The sequence below is a fragment of the Pteropus vampyrus genome, unplaced genomic scaffold (genome assembly GCF_000151845.1).
Source record: "Pteropus vampyrus isolate Shadow unplaced genomic scaffold, Pvam_2.0 Scaffold16, whole genome shotgun sequence".
Taxonomy (NCBI): Eukaryota; Metazoa; Chordata; class Mammalia; order Chiroptera; family Pteropodidae; genus Pteropus; species Pteropus vampyrus.
The window spans coordinates 11,433,646-11,454,474 of NW_011888797.1; the positions used below are offsets into that span (position 1 = coordinate 11,433,646).

General features: G+C 37.7%; 2 protein-coding genes across 2 annotated transcripts in view; both read right to left on the minus strand.

The window, feature by feature from the left end:
- Positions 1–11,893, minus strand: part of DMC1 (DNA meiotic recombinase 1) — a 24,333-nt gene extending 12,440 nt beyond the window's left edge. Inside the window, exons 1-12 of the mRNA XM_023527464.1 lie at positions 11,710–11,893; positions 10,307–10,390; positions 9,677–9,721; positions 8,617–8,763; positions 7,670–7,752; positions 6,914–6,966; positions 5,887–5,928; positions 5,017–5,089; positions 1,366–1,457; positions 887–960; positions 644–758; positions 228–288 (exon numbers count right to left, since the gene is read on the minus strand). Of these exons, the coding sequence (XP_023383232.1) occupies positions 228–288; positions 644–758; positions 887–960; positions 1,366–1,457; positions 5,017–5,089; positions 5,887–5,928; positions 6,914–6,966; positions 7,670–7,752; positions 8,617–8,763; positions 9,677–9,721; positions 10,307–10,357 (836 nt within the window). The 5' untranslated portion in view covers positions 10,358–10,390; positions 11,710–11,893. The remainder of the gene's footprint in view (positions 1–227; positions 289–643; positions 759–886; positions 961–1,365; positions 1,458–5,016; positions 5,090–5,886; positions 5,929–6,913; positions 6,967–7,669; positions 7,753–8,616; positions 8,764–9,676; positions 9,722–10,306; positions 10,391–11,709) is intronic.
- Positions 11,894–16,856: 4,963 nt separating this feature from the next.
- Positions 16,857–20,829, minus strand: part of FAM227A (family with sequence similarity 227 member A) — a 58,581-nt gene continuing 54,608 nt past the window's right edge. Inside the window, exon 19 of the mRNA XM_011354388.2 lies at positions 16,857–19,276. Coding sequence (XP_011352690.1) covers positions 19,195–19,276 — 82 coding nt within the window. The 3' untranslated portion in view covers positions 16,857–19,194. The remainder of the gene's footprint in view (positions 19,277–20,829) is intronic.

The window sequence follows — 20,829 nt, forward strand, 5'->3', positions numbered from 1 at the left end:
AAACTATTGCTTTATTTTATAAAGAACTAGAGAAAAATAGGTTCTGGATATATGTGATATTTGCAATTAGGAAATAATAAGCACTGTGCAATAAAGTGATTTGTGATATGTGCCCACATCAAAACTGAGTACATTGGAATTTTCTATTCTATAATCTTTTTTTTAATTTCTATAATCTTCTTGATATTAACCTTTGTGAAACACAAAAGCAGAATATTGGGGCTTACGTCATAGTTGCTCCTGGATCGGCAGTCATTTGATTGGTCACAAACACAGCCACATTATATTCTGCATCAAGAAATAAAATTAAGAAACTAAGATAACAATGTAAAAACTAAAAGTTCATTGTTTAGATTTCAGAGTTTAGGACCATTATGCCATAAATTTATTTAAAAACAATATTATATTTTTTTCTTTGATAACATAATTTATTTAAAGTTACTGTTATTATAATCAAGGTACGTTATGGTATAAGAATCAGTATTTTTGATTAAAAAAAAAAGAGGGATATTCCCATGAAGGTAATTTTATTTTTTAAAAAATGTATTGCCGCTGACATTATTCAGAGCTTCTTTGCAAAGTCAACTCAGCAAATAGTCACAGATGCTATTCTGATAGCGCTATTGTATTTTTAAAAATCTACCTTCTGAGATTTTTTGGAGTCGTGACAACATCTGTGCCAGTTTTTGCTGTCGTTCAGCCAACTCCCCACGACCACTGAAATCCACTCGAAAAAGTGCCATTATTGAATCAATGATCTGCACAGAATTAATGTAAAAATAAATATGCACTTGGATAAAAATAAGTTAATTGGAATCGGAATCAATAGAAGAAAAAACAATACGTTAAATAGCTCTATGCATGAGCAATGTTTAAAAACTTGTACCAGTAGCTTGAAGATGCCAGCTTCTTCATGGAACTTTGCTGCTACATAGTCAAGTAGCTCCATCTGATGTTCACCTGGTGGGAAGTGCAGTGAGAAAATGTTATCAAAGCTGGAAGAAGCAGAGGCTAAGATCATGTTATGTCCTTGAGAGTCAGGCAAAAGAGAGTCCTTGAAGGATTTTCTTAATTATTTTGAACTTTACTAAATATGATTTAATATTCTATCTTAGCATATGTGCCAAAGGCTACATAACCCAAAAAGAATGTTACTTTCTATTTCAAAGACAATGAACAAGAAATAATTTGAGGGTGTTTTAATATCTAAGGACTTACCAGATGATAACATTTGTGGACTAAATTAATTTGGAGAAAAGTAAAATAAAAAGAGAAAAGAATGGTGTCAAAATGTGTCACTCGAATAGTAAATCAGTGCTGCCAATGTTAAAACAGCTTGAGCATCCAACTGTATGGGGCTCTTACTAGTGTATGCACGCGCATAAAGGACATTGTCCAACACTGCCTCATGGTCCACATTGAAGCGATCAGCAATGTCCCGGAGACGATCTGGACGGCTGGAGTGTGTCAGGATTAAGGAGCCAATAAGTCAATTCCAAAAATATTTAGACAAAACAACTACAAAAAAAATAAGACTGTAAGTAAATTAACAGAGAGGCAAAACAATGTACCTGCAGGGTATTCTGGAGGATGCTAATAATCACTTCAAATCTATACCAGATTTTATTTTTCACAAGTGCCTCAATTGATGAATACCTTAGGTAGTGATAATGGTGATAGAAATGATTAGGCAGTAATACATTTAAATGTTAAATTATCTTTACAATAATCTTAGAAGCTAGTTGTTATGTCCTATATTACATTTTATAAATGAGGACACTGGCAAACAGAGATTAGGCAAATGACTCAGGATTATGCAGCACATCAATTACAAGAGAAAAACTAGGAACTAAGATTTGTGAATCTCTTTTGTTCTCAGTTCTATAAAAATAGATCTAGGAAGATAATCTCACTGAATTATAATTCAAGTCACTTCCCAATGAATTAATTCAGCCTTTATACTTTTTGCTTGTTCAATATGCAATAGTTTAATATACCGTTAATCATGTGTTGCCAAGGAATGATAAATTTAACTACATTAACCAAAGAGTCCAAAAAATTAAATCAAAGGGTCAGAAAAGAATTATCAACCTATAATTTTTGGCTTATTTAGGGCTTAAAATTCATTTTCTTCTAAAAGAGTTGTATTAGCTTTCTGAAATTAGTAAATTCATAGAGAGGCAAATTCAGTATACCTGCAAAGGTATTCTGGAAGATGCTAATAATTACTTATATCTATCTAAACTATAAAGAAGTAAAAATATTTCTAGGTCTTTGGTGATCCCAACAGTATGTCTACAGTATATTCCCTAAAGTGAAGTAAAATAAAATGCATGCCTGTGGTCTCATTTCACTTTGTGTTTGTATAATACTCATCATACTGTAAGTAATTGTAAAGCAAGGATCACTTATCATCTTATTTGTGACACTTGCAACCAGTTCAGTAAATGTTAAGATGAATTGTTTTCAGGATTTCCCAGCCGCCTATATCTTAATGCACTACATATGTTCTTCAGAGCTTCAGTGACAGCCATTAAAATCTTCCATTGCTACCCAGTAGATGTTTTTGGTGGATAAGTCAAAGAAGACAGGAATTACAAGAGGCAGTAACAACATTTTTCGCCAGGTCAGTTTTAACAAAACTCAGTTACTAAGTGACCAGAAGTATAAAAGTTGGGCTTATGCTGAAGGGAAATTCAAATCAATCTATAAATATTTATTAACTGAATACCACATGGAATCAAATACTATATTAACCAACTACCAATGCAAGGCATTGTAGAGGATATAAAGAGTCATAAGACAATGCCATAGGAAAGGACAACACATAATTAAGTAGGCTAAATACAAACATATAAAAAGAAAAATTTAAGAGAGCAGTATACGTGTAAGAGACACTGAGAACATTCTAGTGGGACCCTCGAACATCCTTATTCCTCCCTACTCCCTCTTATATATGAATTGGCTCCTAACTGTTCCTCTCTACCATTCTTGATAAAATCAAAATTACCCTAACAGTGGTTGATAATCTGTAAGAAAAATTCCTCCTCCTCCAAGAATCATCCTTAATCAGCTATTTCTGAAACTAGCTGAGCTCCACTTGCTGGAGCCTTATACGTTTCACCCTCCTTCCCCAAGTTACAAGTTTCCTTGAGAGTCTTCTCATGGCCAGTATTTCCAAATAAGGTCTTCTGCACACTGTTCTCTGGCTGTGGCTCCTCTACTGGAGTATTTTGGATAGTAAATTCTATGAAAGATCAAGGAGGACAAAGTTTTCTAAGTTGGGTAATTAGAGATGAGAAAAGGCAGGCCTTCAAATGAGAGCCCTAGAGGATTTGTATGATTCAGAAAGACTGTGAGGTAGGGATAGCGGGAGCAAACACCCAATAAGATAGAAATATACCATGCAAATTTGTCTATAACTGGCCAAATTAACATTCAAGTGTGAGAGCAAAATAAAGGCATTTTCAGACATTCCAAGGCTCAGAGTTTACCACCTGAATTACTTTTCTGGCAAAGTAACTTGAGTAGGTACTCTAGCAAAACAAAAATTCAGGAAAGAAGAAGATTTGGGATGCAAGAATCCATAATAAATAAAGCAAGACACTTTATGGTTAAGTCTAAATAACTGCTGCATACAATGTTTTCAAATTTTAATAGCAGGGCAGAATGACAGGGGTAGAATAGACTGATCTCTTTGCCTCTAACTGGCAATAATGAGCAATGAGCTGGGAGAGCTAGGCTGGGACTTCAATGTGAATGACCTTATTAATTTGTACAAGTCTTCCTTATTGATAATAAGAATTTCCTCTGAACTTAATACCTTCTCGAGATATTGTATTTCTTCTTTTATTCATTAGTTAATAACACACTGCCTCAATTCCTTACTGTTTATCTGCAACAAGATTCCATCATCTCACTTTACTGCAAATGCTCTCTTGGACTTCTAACTTCAAACATTAGTAATCTTTCTCAGTTTGCACTTTCCGTCTTTCTCTTTGTGGAACATTGCTGACTACTCTTTTCTTCTTGAACTCTCCTTTTGTTCATCTTCCACAAACAAATTTCCTCCCCTTTCCTGTCTCTACGGGTTCCTTTCTTAACAGTGAAACATCCCAAAGTTACGTTCTCAGTTCTCTCTTCTCTCTCTTAAATTCTCTTGCCCCCTTGGCTATTCCATCATATCTCTGGCCCTATCCCCTTCTCAAGCTGAGCCCAGCACTTCCAACTGCCATATGGATATCTTGCTGTACCTCATATTCAACACATTAAAATGAAACATCATTTCTCTGAAACATGATCTTCCCAATTCTGTTATTAGCATTATTACTCTCCCAGTATCTAGACAAAAAAAAATACTGAGTGCTTTATCAAACTTCTCTTTTCTTTGTCTACCAAATACAGTCATCAAGTCCTATTAATTTTCCTAATATTTCTTGTCTTTGTCTTTTTATTCCTACTGCTTCCAACCTAGATCAAGTTCTCATTACTTGCCTAGAATATTGCAAAAGTATCTAATTACACACATCATCCAGTTTTAAGCCCTTTATGTCGAAGACCTAAACCACCTGACCAGCCTGGCATTCTGGAACACCTTACACTTCAGTTAAACTTCAATTCTTTGTTACCCAAACAGGTTCTGCCCTTTTCTCGTCCATGCTTTTGTTCTCTTCGTACCTCTCCCTTTAGTTTGGACCATGACTTTGAGTGAGTCAATAATCTTTCTAACTTTAAATAAAATCTTTGGAGAAATAAAAGGATTAAAAATGAATAAAATACAATTTTCTCTAATGTATTTGTTTTGTCAATTTCACATTAAATCCTCTGGAAGAAATGAAACCTTTTAAACAAAAAGTGATTTGAGAACTTGATTGGCAATTGTTTTTCCCCTGGCTTTCTCATTATCACTGGTTTATGGGATGATGATAAAAATGATATATTTCAAACAAACTCTCTTTTATAGTAACATTACTATGTCATTACTATGTTAGCAACTTGTTTAAATAAAAAGGTTACAAAGTATTTTCTGTATCAATGAAGATAATCTTTCCTCCTGTGTAGCCACCTGCTCCTGGAAGTTGAGCTGTCACTAGAAAGCAATTAAAAGTTAATTAATATTAATAGAAATGAATAAACTTCGTACAAATGAATGTATAAATTAACATGAGATTTATGCTGATTGTACATCTTTAGTCAATCTAGCAAAGAATCATGATCCTTTAGTTTCTAAACAGCATGTTATATTTTTTTTTATTACTAACCAATGGCACTATCATTATTCCTATTTTACTGATGCAGAAAATTAGAAAAGTAAAGAACAACTCGCCTAGGTCGCACAGCTATTAATAGCAGAGCCAAGACTGGAGTCAAGTATTTTGATTCCAGAATCCCTTTCTTAACCAGTTTGCCATGCTCCTACTTAGGTCAAAGAAATGCAGAGTAATGTCTGTATGCAAAAGGTTTTTTCTTTACTTTGTTTTAAAAACTTTGTTTTTAAGTCTTTCTTAGGGCCAGCCTTACTCCATGGAAAGTAAGGGATTCTAGGCCTCAAAAGCTTTTGTGACATTCTTGTTCACAGGACATAGAAAAGGTGGAATGGGAAAAACTGATGCAGCAAATGCCTCTACTCACCTGTACACTCATATACCCATTTATCTTCTCCCCATTTCCATTCAGGTGTTCAGAATGCAACACATCACCTCAAGCATCACACATTTAAAGACCTGCTCTGGTATCTGTGCAACCATGGGCAGTTTACTTAACCTCTCTGAGATTTACTTTCCTTGTAAATTCGTTCAGATTACATGAGATTATATAAAGTACCAGGCACAAAGTAAGTTAGTGAATGATAGCTATGATTGTTATTATTCTTCTTGTTATCCTTACCACAGAGGGTATGAGAGAGCTGGGTTTTTCCAGTACGAAATTCTGTGAAAAAGAGGGAAAAAACACATAGTTAATTTTTACATATTTTCATAAAGAATAAAATATGTCCTCAGAGTATAGTTTTCTTTTTCAACTGTCAAATCTTATACATAAAGTATCACTGTGTCATGAATGAATTCTGCATATATGAATACCAGTCGTAAAAATAACATTTAAAGGTGTTTTTTCACAGAACTCTCCTTTAGGTAAAAATTAAGTTAAACCAAGTTTTCCTTAGGAATAGTCATATAAATGAGAGTTTAAGACCTTACTATAGGAAGGAGAGCCTGGAGTTCTCCTACTGAACTGGGATCTTCAAAAGGGAGCTGAGGTTCTCTCCGACTAGCTACTAAAAGCAAATTCTCTCTGGGGGAAAACTTGCCCACTCACTGGTTTAGGCCCACTGAACTCCCATAGATTAAAATTAAGCAATAATCTCACAAATATCAATAAATACATAAAACAATAGCTCACTAAGACTGAGAGTCAACAGAAATAATGAAAACCAGATTTATTTCTCCAAATCAACAGAAACATCAACAATAAAACAACAGATTTAGTTTTCCGAAGACTGCAAATACTGAAATTGTCAGGCACAGTGTATAATATAGTCATGCATAAATTGTTTTGAAAAAAACAAAGTATATAAACAGAGAAGAGAAAATCTATGTTTATGGAACATATATTTCCTAGAAATAAGATCTGTCTCATTATTCAATTACCTTTTGAAGAAATGAGAGAAAAAAAATTCTATTTTATTCTATAAGTCAGAAATAAAAAGATGAAAAATGCCAATAAGACCCATCTGTTAATGTTGGAATATATTTTAATTGCAGCCTAGAATAATCCTGCATTATGATAACTGAGATTTCATCATAAGTTCCAAAATAGATACAATTGGTTGTTTATTTAATTATATACATGTGTTTATATGTATGTGTATATACATAATTTTTTAAATATAACAAAATATTAAGGTTCCTTGTACCTCCAAAAGCTTCCGTGATTGCCATGCTTTCAATTCCACCTCCTAGCAACTTACTGGAAATAGAAAGTAAGCATTAGTAACAGTAACAGAAATAGAGATATCAAGAAAGGAGAAAGTATTAATATCATTAATATCATTTCTTTCTATTCACTCCATCTATCCATCCATCAATCCACCCATCCATCCATCCAAAGTGAACAAGAATTCTTGGCTGAACAAATAGCACTCCACCTGTTTAGATCACAAGTTCTACTGCGTATGAGCCAGTGGGTCAACAAAATAACTTCTAAGCCCTGCTGTTCTTGCTTCTGGGTCCCAATAGGAAATAGGCTATGTAGGCCTATTCTAGTCTTTAGAACTGAGTTGAATAAATGATCTCATTATTAACTGGATTTTTCATATTGTGCTGGGACTATGTTTTTACAAGTCAACTGAATATTCAATTTTTAAAAAATATACTGAGACACATGAAAAATAAATATTAGGGGAAAGGAAATAAAAGGTTAAACTAATTTTTGAATGGTTTGTAGGTTACTATAGGCTCATTCAGAAACTATATTTCAGGTCTGAATTCCTTGCAAGACATTTAATCTTGTTTTTACAAGTAGTTTAGAATTTATTTGCTTCAGTTGCCTTTTGAAGAAAAAACTTCAAAATATTTCTACTACTTATAGTAGGAACAACAACCAGTTAGAAGAAAGGAAATATAGTATTTCAAAGATTGTGCTTAATGGTTATAAAATATATGATACACACTCAAACTCTTGGCTCCCAGTGGTGATATGGAAAACCATCTTCCTCTTCTCACTGTACTCAAATGCAGTCAAGAATCCAGGTTCCTAAAGAAAAGAAACATGAAAGGATCAAAAAGGATGTAAGATGATGGTTTTAATTTCAAATGTTGCCAAAAACTATATATTTGATTATCAGGGTCATTTATATCATTTGATATAAATGACAGTTCATTTGTCTTTGAAGGCAGCACAAAATCATGGTTTAAGAACACAGGCTGTTGAGCCACCCTACCTAGGTTCAGTGGCCCCTAAAAGCTCTACACAAAAGCTCGGGTTAAAGGCAGATGTTTCTGCATGGAGCCTCTCAGCTGCATGGGCCTCTCACAGTCTGTGGGCCCAGCTCCAAGGTATGGGTCTGGCTCAACTTTAGCTCAGCTGCCTCAGTGAGCATTTTCTTGGTCATATATATCTCAACTGCATACATGTAGACCCAATTCTGCATATGTGTTAGTCTTTTTCTAACTCAATGCTCTCTTATCAGTTGGCCTATATATATCAGGAGAGAGCAACTTCTTTGGTGCTAAGCACTTTGTAACAGCCATAGATATAATATTCAAGGAGACAAAACAAAAATAAGGAAGAGGAAGGTAAAAAGCAAAATGAAAAGAAAGAAAGGCAACGAAAAAGAAAAAGAAAGAAAAAGTAATATAAAAGGAGACAAAAAGAAAAGTTTTGGTAAAAATAATTATCTTCAGAGTGTTCCAGGTCTCTTAACCCTTCCCTCAATCTTTCAGAAATTAATTGCTGTTGCTTTGAAACTGAAGTGATAAAAACTTAACACAGAGAGAATAATATACCTTGATCTACAGGAACTCAGAGCTCCCACAAGTTTCTAGTGTTGTTAATGAGAAAGGCTACAGAGACTTACAGGGCCTTTCCAAGTTAAAACAAAGAACAGATTTTGCTTACAATAAGTTTGTTGGCTGCCTCTTTAATCTTGTCCACTTTTGCTTCTGAGAGCCCTTTGACATTGCATAGAGCTCTTCTTGTTGTCATTTGTATCCCTTTGATGGTACAGATTCCTACTGACTTCAGTTTCTTAATGTCAGCCACATTCTGTAAATAAAAGAATGGAGCAGATTTGATAAAATACCAGCCTGAAAAACTGCCATACTATGTCATGGGTTTTTGTGTCCATATCCTTCCACCATGATGCCAATTTTATACAAGCAGCCAGGTGGAACCCACCCACTATGTAGCCAAATGTTCTGGAAATATCTGCGTAGAACATACTCAGCATGCTGCCAAATGTTCTGGCTGTGCCCTGATTTCCCAAGAATGTTAGTGAGACCGTGACAATGTAATAAGGAATTCAAAAGAAAAGTCTGTTGGTAGAAAAGCTAGCAAATTTATCCCACGTTCACCCACTCAGTTCAGCTCCTTTTTTCTATAGAACTTCATTACCAATATGTTCTTCTAAAAATTTTTAAAGATTTCTTTCCCTCTACCCTTGGATGCTCATAACTACATCACTGTTAAGGACCAGGATTTTCTCTTGCTCCTATTTTCTAAATCCAACTAAAAGAGATTAAATGCGAGGCTTCAAAAAATGTCGGAGAAGTTTTACTATCAACTGATTGCTGTTGAAATTCATCTAGTTTGTTATTCAAAGTCTGGATTTCTATAAACAGCATTTACTCTGATCACTCCAAAAATTCAGATACAATTGAATTTTCTGTTAATAAGACCAGCTGAATACCTCCAGTGAACCAGTGGTTCTCAAACATGGGCAATTTTGCCCCTTGGGGACCATTTACAATATCTGGAGAAATTTTTGGTTGTCACAACTAAGGGGTGCTACTGGCATATAGTGAGTGGTTAGGAGCCAGGGATGCTGCTAAACATTCTGTAATGTACAGGAGAGCCCACCACCCCTATCCCCCAACAAAGAACTGCCCAGTGCCCAATAGTGCCTTGGCTGAGAAACCCTGAATTGGACAATCCCACACAACATTGAAAAAATACTTACAATTCCATGTTTTTGTAACATGTCAATGTCTTGGAACAAAGATTCCTAAAGGAGATGGAACACACACAAAATTTTGATTCTTATATCTAACTGTTTCAAATCTTTTAAAAGATTAACAATATTATGGTCATTCCAAATGCCTCAAATTCCACTTCTCCAGACAGACAGAGGTAGGATTAATAATGCTTTTATAAACACATCGTTACATATTTAGAAGAGCCAATATTGAAAGGGTGGGAAATTCAATACTTTTGTCATGACCTCTTCAAATTTTTAACACCTTAAGCCAAAGGATTGGAACAACACTTAATCTATTTTTAAGTGTCTTTTCTCAACCTCATTCCCCACCAGATCTTGCACTCCTTCCTCTGCTATGTGGTACCAGTATGCATAGGTACCAATATGGCCATATCAATTGTTAGGTAATTAAAATACCTTCATGCCAGTTGCTAAGTAGCTAATCTTAGCACCCCTTGCCAAACAAGTTGTTACATATTTGTAATGTTGACTCTCTCTAGAACTATGTTTTATTATTACTGCCACTTTCTAAAAATAGTAGCTAACAGAGAAGGAACTTCATTTTTGTGGAATGACTGAATGTATACATATCTTTCAACATTTTTGCCATACCTCTTCATCTTGGAATCCTGGTTCTTCCAGCACAACTTGATCTTCCTTCATATTGTAAGGTAAGCAGCAGAAAAATAATCAATTCTGGGAAAATAAGAAATACTATTTAAGAAGTAGTCATAGATCATATAGTACAAAATCCTTTGCCCAGAGATCTTGATTTCATCTGAGTCACCAAGGGCCAGGACAACTAGAGAAACATTAAGCTTGGAATGACTGAGCTAGTCTATCTTTTTTCTGCTGGGCATGTTTTCTTTTGGAATGTATATATTTGGGGATGGGGGACTTAGTTTCTTCTTTCTTTCCTTAAAACTGGTCACTTTTTATCATCTTTTGATTTCCTGTATCGCAGTTAATCATGGCTGTCTGATATCTTTTTTATTATCTTGGAATGTTATTTAGAATTGCATATATTGCTATTTGACTTTTCATGTTTATGTTAATAACACTCTAAGAACTTTGACCTCATATTATTCTTCCTTATCCTCCCTGGCTCCTAAACTTAGTCTACCCTCAATAAATAGATTTTTTCTCATACAATGAACGCCTTCCTGCTTGCTAATTACGAATGGGCTCTCTTGTAACATATCATTTTGCTTCATAAAACATTACACGTATTTTGTATTTACTAGTATTTACTATTTTCACTTTTTTAAGATTTAAAATTATGGTAGATACCCAATATTATAATAGTAGGGTAAGTAAGCAGAGTCTTTAACACAGTAGCAGCTCTTTTAAGATCTCAGGAATCTACAGGGCATGACTGTGTTCATTAGAATAAAATGTGGTCTAAGTAATCTGTTTTCTCGGTTTATTCCATCTCCTCACTTAATACCAAAGTCAGGGGTCAGGGCCCAACACAAGGGGAACTGCTAAGAGAGAGATACGGTCGCTACCACCTATACCTCTGAACAGCAAAGTAACTGAGGCAAACGAGGAGACAGCGTAAACGGGATCTTCTGGAATACTGTCCCTTAATCATATATATTTTACCCAAAATTCCAAACTGACTGCCCTCACTGAAGAAAAATAAAAATCATTTCTTTTCCCCTTGATAAAACGAAAAGACTGTTTTCTATCTTTCTGGAGTAGCAATTGATGGATTGAACAGTTGGAGGGCTCTCAGCCACCTCGGTTTGAGGCGCTCAAAGCTGAGCCCCATTGTCGGGGAGCGTGGTTCAGGTCATCTCAACATCTCCCTCAGCAGGAGGCCTGGTCCGCCAGACATTTTCCTGACACCCGATTCCCTCACAAGGAGGCCAAAGGGTCTTCGTCAGGATGTACCTCAGACTTGATTTAATATTAGGATGCTGGAAATCTCTCGAGATCACTGAGATTTCTCCTCAGGGGTGAAGGAGGGACGCATAAGACCACTACCCTAGGGCCCAGCAACGACCACTAACCATTACCAAGGAAGGGAACCCGGACGTTTCCCTTTTTGCCACAAACTCCGCTTGTACCCACAGTCTCCCCGAGGTTTTCAAGTTGAATCCTTTCCGCCCCCCCCACCCGGGTTTTCCAGTCCTCAGGAATTCTGACTCGGAACCAGAACGCGGAGATCCGCGGCCCGCGCGTCGCGGACCAGGAGGATTGGTGCTAACTCGCGCGAGTTTGGGCACGCGCAGGACGTGGACTCGTCAGAGACGAGGGGGCGGGCCCGCGAGGGGCGGGGCGAGGGCGAGGGGCGGGGCCTGCGAGGCGGGCCAGAAGTGGGCCTTCGGCGGGGCTGCGAGCGAGGGGCGGGGCCAGAACGGAGCGGGTGCTAGGAGTGGTTTCAAAAGGAGCCTCTGCGGGGGCCTCGCTGGGGTGAAGGAGGGCCGCTGAGCTGGAGGCAGTATGCTGAGGAGAGGGGCTGCGGTGGGAGCGGAGCCTGGGATGTCCCTTGAGCTGAGGGAGAGGGCTCTGAGGGGGCACTGAGGAGACGCGTCGAAATAAGGGGATACGTGTACCGAGGAGGGCGCTGAGGCAAAGACAGGCTGCTGTGGGAAAGAAGGCCCTAAGATGGGGGCTGTTCCGAGATGAAGAGAGGCCGCTGGGAAGGGGACATGAAGTGGAAGACCTCGAGGCAGGGGAGGGGTGCTGAGCAGGGGCCGCTGAGTGGCGACAGGCGATGTGCAGAAGCCTTATCTTCACGAAGACCCTGGGGTTCGGAGGTCGAATATGGGAGTCTTTCCCCCCTGTTCAAGACTTTTCACTGCCAGATTTTCATACCCGGCTTCACTAATACCTCCGCCTTCCGAACTTCTTTTTCTTCCCTATGACTCTCTTACCATTTGCCACTCTCTAGGCTGTGAGTGAGGCTCTCAAGTGGCCCATTCAGGATGAAGAGTAATTTTTCTTCGTCTCAACTTGAAATTTTAAATAGACAACAGAAGACAAACATATTTTGGTCCAGTTTTTAAATAGATATTTTAGGCTAGCCTTCATGCCAGCAGAGCTGTCTCTGGCAGCGTCATCCTCCTCCCCTTAAAAGGAGAGACTGACTGTTGGGGAGAGTCATGAAACATCCCAAAGAGCATCTGTTGAAGTGGAGGCTGTGATGTATCTTGGATGAATATCTGTGCAAACAGTTTTTTGAGTTCAAGACCTAGTACAGGGCGACCTTTTTTCTTCAGGGTCTGAATCATTTTGCTGGAATAAATAGCAAAAAATTCCCACAATAGCAGTTGGCGTTTTGTAGGACATTTTCCTCCCAGGTGGATTGTTTAAAGAACTAACAAATAACTGCCATAGCCCTTCAAAATCTATTATTTCCCAGAAACATAGCCTGTCCTTTATATTAAGTGGAAATTAATGCCCATTTTGGGGATGAACTGGATAGCGCTACCAGGCTTTCACTTTGAAGTCTCACCTAAAATAATTATAGCAATTTCAGAGCAACTTGTTAGATGGAGACATCAACTGTACAGAAGAGCTGCAAAGAGCACAGCAAGATGATTTAGGGAATATAACATATGTAGTTTGGTGTAGTGACAGCTGGGAGAGAGAAATGTTCATAATATTTGAAGGTTGTGTGCAGTACACTTAAACGAGCTTGGTAATAAATTCACAAAGTGAGGATAAAAATCTTGTTTGAATATGATATCGATGGTTATATATAACTTTAAAAAATTTTAAAGAAAAGTACACTTGAAGATCTTTCCACTCGAATCAGAAAAAAAAGGACGTCTTTCATATCATACAAAAATTCTGAATATGATGAAGGTGGCATTTCAAATCAATGAGGAAATGATGAAGTCAATGAATTGTGTTGGAACAACTAGGTAGCCATCTGGAAGAAAAATAAAATTGGAACCATACTTCACACCTTATACCAAAATAAATTCCAGATGGACCAAGAAATTAAATGTGAACAATAAAATAATAAAAGTGCTAGAAGAAAACAGGAGACAATTTTTTATTATCTCGGAATAAGAAAAATCTTTTTAAGTATGTCACAAAACTCAGAAGCCATAAAAAGCTTATAAAAACGACTACATTTTTTAAAAATCCCGCATGGCAAAATACCGCTTTCCTATCCTAGATATATAAAGCATGGCAAGACAGAACTTTTCTGTCAATTGGTAAACAATTAGTAATTGTGTCAGTTAACTTTCACAATTTCTCAAATCCTTCAGCAAGTCCACAAGTTCTCTACAAAGTTTAAAATTTTTACATCATTTTTTATGATATTCCAAGAAATAAAAACACAGGCAGTGGAATTATAGTCAAGACCCGAATTTTAAATCATTACACTTTACTGCCCCTCTGTGGACAACCACCTTACAATTAAAGAGGCATATGATTCCACGGCGTACATTTGGGTTTCCTCAAACTGGTGCCTGTAATATATAGTCTTAGAGTTTCAAGAACTCAGAGTTGAGAAGTGCTCTAGTAGAGAACTAAAGAATGAAGGGTCATCACACACACACAAAATTTTCGCTCACTGCGTACATCTCTTAAACATATTTCATTCATTCAAAAGATGTTTATTGAATCCCTACTATCTGTCAGACACTGTGCTAGGTGTTAGGTGCTAGGGATTCAACAACAAGATAGTGGGGTTACGGATAAGTATATAGGCAATTACGGTAGTATATATACACAAACACATACACACATATGTATACTTTTCAGTCATTTGGGGCTTTCTCATTTATTTAGATTTACTTCCAAGTTTGAAAAACTCCCAACTTTGGCACATAGTTGCCCAGAGAGGCACGCCCATAACAGTTTATTTAACCAACATTTATTAAACACTTGGTCCCAGCTCTCTGCTCCATATAGAGATAAAGACAGGTCTCTGCCCTCAAGAAGTCATGAGTCTGGTAGGGAAGAGAGATACAGAAACAGCTAACTACACACAGGGCAAAATAAGAGCGATTATACATGCAGTTAGGAACCAAGCAGACTTCTCCCAGGAGATCTTCACATAGGTGGTAACCCTTAATTTGGGGCTGGAAGGATAAATAAAGATTTGCCAGCTGGGCATTGTAGGAAAGACAGAGGGAACACTGAGGCTTATTTAGGGAGCTGACAGTGGCTCTGCTGGAGTGAAAAGTATTAGGGAGACATGAGCTCTCAGAAGCAAAGGAGAGAAGCCAAAGGTAACATCTGATGATAGCTAACATTTATAGCACTTACTGCTTTCCACAGATTAATACACCTACTCCACGCATACCATGAAGCAGGAAATATTATCTCTAGTTACAGATGATGGAACTGAGGGACCACAAGGTTAAATAACTTGCCCAAAGCTCACAGTCTGGCTCAGTGTCCATACTCTTAACCAATATGCTAAACTAGTATATGGCAGATCCTGTATATTCATACATGATTTTATTTTCCATGTATAGAAGAATGCTATAAACACACAGAGGAGAGGCAACCAAGCCAGACTATAGTACAGTTCAACCTTCTTAGCTATGTGGTCTTGAGGACATTATTTAACCTCTCTGTGCCTCAGTTTCCATATCTGAAAACCAAGAATAATGTCAGTACTAAGTTGTTGTGAGAATTTAGTGGGTTAATACACCCGAAGTATTTGGGCTGCCGTGTGGACAATGGATTGGAGGGGGTTAGAGAGAGGGCAAGGAGAACACCTAAGAGAACACTGTAAAAGTCCAAGCCAGTGGCAATGGTGGCTTCACACAAGAAAGGCCTCAGTTTGAAAATGGAGAAAACTGTACCTCAATCACAGGCCTATAGGACAGAACAAAATAGAGAAACATACTTTAAAGTGTCTAATCCATAGTAAATGCCTCTTTTTATTATGGATAATTTCAAATATATACAAAAGTATATATAAAATAGTATAATAACCCCCATCATCTGGCTTCAACAATTTTTAACTCATGGCCACTCTTGTTTCACATATACCTGTATCCATTTCCTCCATCTCATATTATTTTGAAGCAAATACCATATATCATATGATTTCATCTGTAAATATTTCAGTATGTTTCTCTAAAAGGACTTTTAAAAAGCACAACCATAACATCATTATCACACCTAAACATTAATAATTCTAACATTAAGTATACAGTATCAAATATACAATTGTCTCATAAATGCCATATATTTTTTACAGTTTGTTTCAACTGGGATCCCCAAAATGTCTGCACATTGCAATTTATTGATGTCTTTTAAGTCTCTTTTAACCTATACATTTCCTCTTTCCCCTTGCAACATATTTGTTGAAAAACATGGCATCATTCGCCCTGGAGTTTTCCATAGCCGGAATTTTGCTAATTGCATCCCTTTGGTGTCATTTAATATGCTCCTCTGTCCTCTGTATTTCCTGTCATGGTAATTGGAGTAAGAGTCTAGAACAGATCCAGGTTTGATTATTTGGTAAAGACTGTTTCATAGGTGGTGGTGTAGTCTACTATCAAGAGGCATGTAACAGCTTTGTCTTTGGGGATGTTAGCAACTGTAGATGATCGGCTTAGATCCATGAATTCATCAGGGGTTACAAAATGGTGATATTTTAATTCTATCATTCCTTCTTAATGTGTTACATGGAATATTTCAAAAAGAGAAACTTCCCCTCATCTACTGTTTGGTTATGTAGCGATGCGGTTCATATGGGAATGGCATGATAAATGCTGATTTGTTTCCTTTATTTACCAGTTTTCAAAATAATGAATTGGTTTCCTAGTGTCCTTCAATGGTGACCAATTAACTTTTTAAAGTAATTATATGAATGTGGTGAAAAAATTATATGAATATAGGTGAAAACATGTTTGATGTGCGTCAATCTAAGGCAATTATTATTATTATGGATGCTTAAATTGTCCCATCTTTAGCCAATGGGACCCTAAGTTGGCTCCGGAAACTCTCTGACAAGAGTTCTGTCTTTGGTAGCTTCTTTGCTGTCTAGTATGACAAGATGTTCCGTGTTCATCTCATGAGTTTCCTGCCCTACACTTGGAACCAGACACTTCGTCAAGGATCCCTGGATCCTTTTAGTGCAAATAGTATTTCAAGACCACAGTCTGGGTCGTTGCTACTGGGTCAGACTTTATTTCTAGGTCATTTCAATGGACAGAGTTAGGAAATTGTTTTTTTTAATAGCTTTATTAAGGTATAAATGACATACAAGAAACTGCACATATTTAAAGTGGGTATATGGTGAGTTTATACCTGTGAACGCTTTACCACAATGAAGTTCAGCTAAAAAGTTTCTTTGGGCCTCTTTGCAATCCCTTCCCTCCTCTCCTCCTCTCCCCTCTCTAGCCATTCCCCACCCCATCCTGTTCTTCAGGCAACTGTTTGTTTTTTAAAATAAAATACATCCTTAATTCATAATCAATTCAAAATTAGGACTATAGGATTTTAATTTCATCTCTACTAGTTTAACACCTAAATTTCCTTTCTTCCATGCTGAGAATACTGGTTCTCAGTAACATCGACAATGACAGAATCGGAGTATCATACAATTACTCATTTGTTTTATTCCATGTTACAGTAAATGCTTTTTAAATGTTAGTTCTCTTTGATGCTCTACCCCCTCCCCTTATAAAGGGCAAAGAATCCTTCTCCATAATTTTCCCTTCTAATATTTACAAAGAGCAGAGATAGCTCTTTTCATCTTGAACTTCCTGAGAAGCCTATGGTTATGAGTCCCCAGTAATTTCTGGAAAGGGTCTGTGCAGGGATGAAGGATTGTCCTGAAAGATGGCAATGCAGTTTGCCCTGGGCCCAGAAAACCAGGAGACCTAGTATGACAAGATGTTCTTTTCTAGGTGGGGGCTAGTGGTGTAGATAGATGGAAATGAGCAATTTCATCCGCTATGATAACTTCTACCATAATGTGGGTGCGTTAAAGGATGTGAGAACATGCAGGAGGGGCACATGTGTCAACCTTGCTGGTGATGTATCAAGGAAGGCTTCCTGGAGGAGGGGACATCGACACGGGGTCCTGAAGGAGGAGCAGGAATTAACGATGTTGAGAGTTAACAAGGAACAGGGAGAAGGAATATCCAGGTACAGAAGCAGCAATAGGCAAAAGGTCAGAAATAGGAGAGGAAGCATGGCTCCTTAGAAGAACTGCAAATGAGTTGATTGTGGCTTGAGGAGCAAAGGGCAGGCGAGAGAGTGCTCTGGTTATCTGAGCCACACAGAACCTTATACATGGCAGGTGCTCAACATATCTTCGTTTCAGGAGAAGAGTATACTTTTTAACAGCAATGATAACAAGAACAACAAGTATAGCTGATAGCAATTACCAAGTGAAATACGCTATGCCAGGAACTTGGCATAAATTATCTCATTTAACCATCACAACAACACTACCCTCCTAGGCAGGCATTCTCTTCTGCATTCGAGAAAACAAGGTTGGAAAGGTCAAGTCACATAGCTTCTAGGCCTAAAGTCATACACCTAATATGAATACATACATATTCAAATTCAGGATTCAAAACCCTGAATTTTCTAAGGCCAAAACTTGAGCTCTTTCCCTATCACTCTTCTCTACCTCTTTACCTGAGTAATATTCTCCAAGGGAGTTACCTGGAACTACACTCAGGGTTTGAGTAAAGATGCATATCTGTGGGAGACAATGTAGGGCCCAAGAATGCATTTATTTGCTTGGTTCAGGCAAAGGCCATCTGCATGATTTCTTCCTTCCTGGCTTTGCCAACCAGATTGTTTTAACAAGGGTTATTCCCTTGTACCCTGAGGCCAAAATGATACCAGCTGGGACTCTAGGCCTAGCGGCATGAACTTCTGCACACTGGTCCCTGTACCTCTGAGCCTCAGTGAAGTCTCTCTAGATTTGGTTTTTCTTGGATTCCACACAGATCTTTAGCAAAGCATTAATGTATTTTTTGGTTTATACATCCTACCCCCTCTTGCAGACTGTGAGCCCCTTAAGGCCAGACACTATGTCTGTGTTAACCTCTGTATCCACAAGGACTAAAGCAGGCCTGATATAGAAAAGACACCTAGTGAATATTTGCTCAACCTAGGCAAGCCCCACTGTCTTCCTAGGAGAAACAGAGGTAATAGTACCATCACCGGGGGCCTCTAGGAGGGTAAACCAAGATAATGTCTAAAAAGGACTTAACATGGTACTCACCATGTGGTAAGTACTCAATAAATGGTATCTCCTATGATTATTATTACTATGTTACATACATATAATATTATATATTCTATGGTGTTATTATTAAACAAGTGAATGAATGAATTAGTAAATAAATGCATGCATGAATGAAGTGACTTAACATCAATCTAAATCCTGACTTTGGCCCAAGTAGGAGTGAACTTTTAATATTCTTTGTCCCATGGACTAGAAATGACTAGATGTGTCGCAGTATTATTATTTTGTTGTTTTTGTTTTAGATTAAACCCAACAACATGTACAGGCTTCATCCAAAAAGTTTTCCTGGTTCTTGAACACAAATTCATCCAAGTGGGATGGAAGACAAGAGGCTAAGGAAAAATACTTTCCTCTTCTTTTTTAGTTTCAGCTTTTTGGTGATTTTTCTGTAGATAAACCATAAAAACACAAATAGAAACAGATTTAAAAACAAGTGAATGAAGAAGAAAATCCCCAATATACAGCCTAGAAATCAACCACCAAGAGTGAAGGTCAGAAGGCTGGGAAATGAAGGTGAAATTGATAGACTCGGTAAAGTGTCTGAGTGTACTGGGAGGAGATTTATACAAACATGGAGAATCTAGAGATGAACTGGAGTAAGTACATAGGAGACAGGAGAAGCTTGGCCTCTTAGGGCACCTGCAGGGGCTCAGTGTGTCTTGAGAGGTGGCTGGGAGTAGGGGGTGAGGAGAGAGGAGAGGTGGGCAGGGCCACCTTGTAAAGGCCTCATGTCTAAGTCTGGGTTTTATCCCTAGTTTCCTGAGGAGGATAAGGAGAAACTGCAGGTGTTAAGCAAAAGAGCAGCATAATGAGATAGAATTTTGAAAGAGACCAAGAAGAGATGGTGCCTCGACTCAAGTGAGCCTCAGTTGCCTCTATGGAAAATCAGGAAAAATAAAATTCACCTCAGAGGACTGTTCTGAGACTTTAATGAGATAACCAATGAAATATGCCCCGACTTTAATGGGATAACTAATGGCAAAGACCACTTCTCAACTTCTCTTCCAGTATTTGTAGGAAGGGCAAGTCTGCTCTTTTTCAGGCTCTGAAAAGTCTGGAGTCACCAGTCCTTAGTGACTTCTGAAAGAGGTGTCTAGGGGGACTGTTTTGGAATCAGACTGTGTCCTCTCTGAATGTGAAACTTTTGGAGCTTGAAAGCTCTTCCCTGTGGGTAAAAACATGTGCTTTTTCTGGAGCTTCACCATTGCAGTGCCCCATGGCAAGTGAGCAGGGTAAGGACTACCCTAAGAGGCAAGCTGGCCCAGGGCCCAGAAAACCAGGGAGTCCTGGGCTGGGCTAGGTCAGTGCTTTCAAGCAGGCTGCTAGAAGGCTTCCTGAATTAAGGAATGTAAGAAGCTTTAGGAAAAAATAACGTGACGCCTATTAATTGCTGGCAGTTTCTATGCCAGGCTCTTTATATGGGTTAGCATTTTATACATAAAAACCATCACATTTTTTATGGCCAAGGAAACAGGCCAAGAAAACTTAGGTAACTTGATCTAAAGTCACAGAAGGGGAAGGGCAAAGATTCAAAGCTCCATATCTTTTTAGAGTTAAAGCTCCTTCTACCGCTTCATCTTTTCCTGTGGGGGAAACTAAAAGCTAACTCTGTTATCTGATTAGTTTTCATTTGGGGCTTGTCTGGAATAGTCGTCCTAGCCACAAGGTGGATCCATGATAGGGCCATTATGAGGTGTTGGAACTTCTATTTATATATTATCATCTCATCCTTTTAAATTTCTATGTTCCTATTTTTTTATAGTATACATATTAGTCTAGAACTATTTATACACATGTATGATTTATGAATAATTAATATATTATTAGGGGCTGAGTTCTCATAAATGTTTTATTGAGAAACAAGGTCAAGAAAACTTGGGGACTACTGATCAAAAGGTATAGCCAGGGCTCCAGAGAGAGGTAAATATTTGCGGGAGAC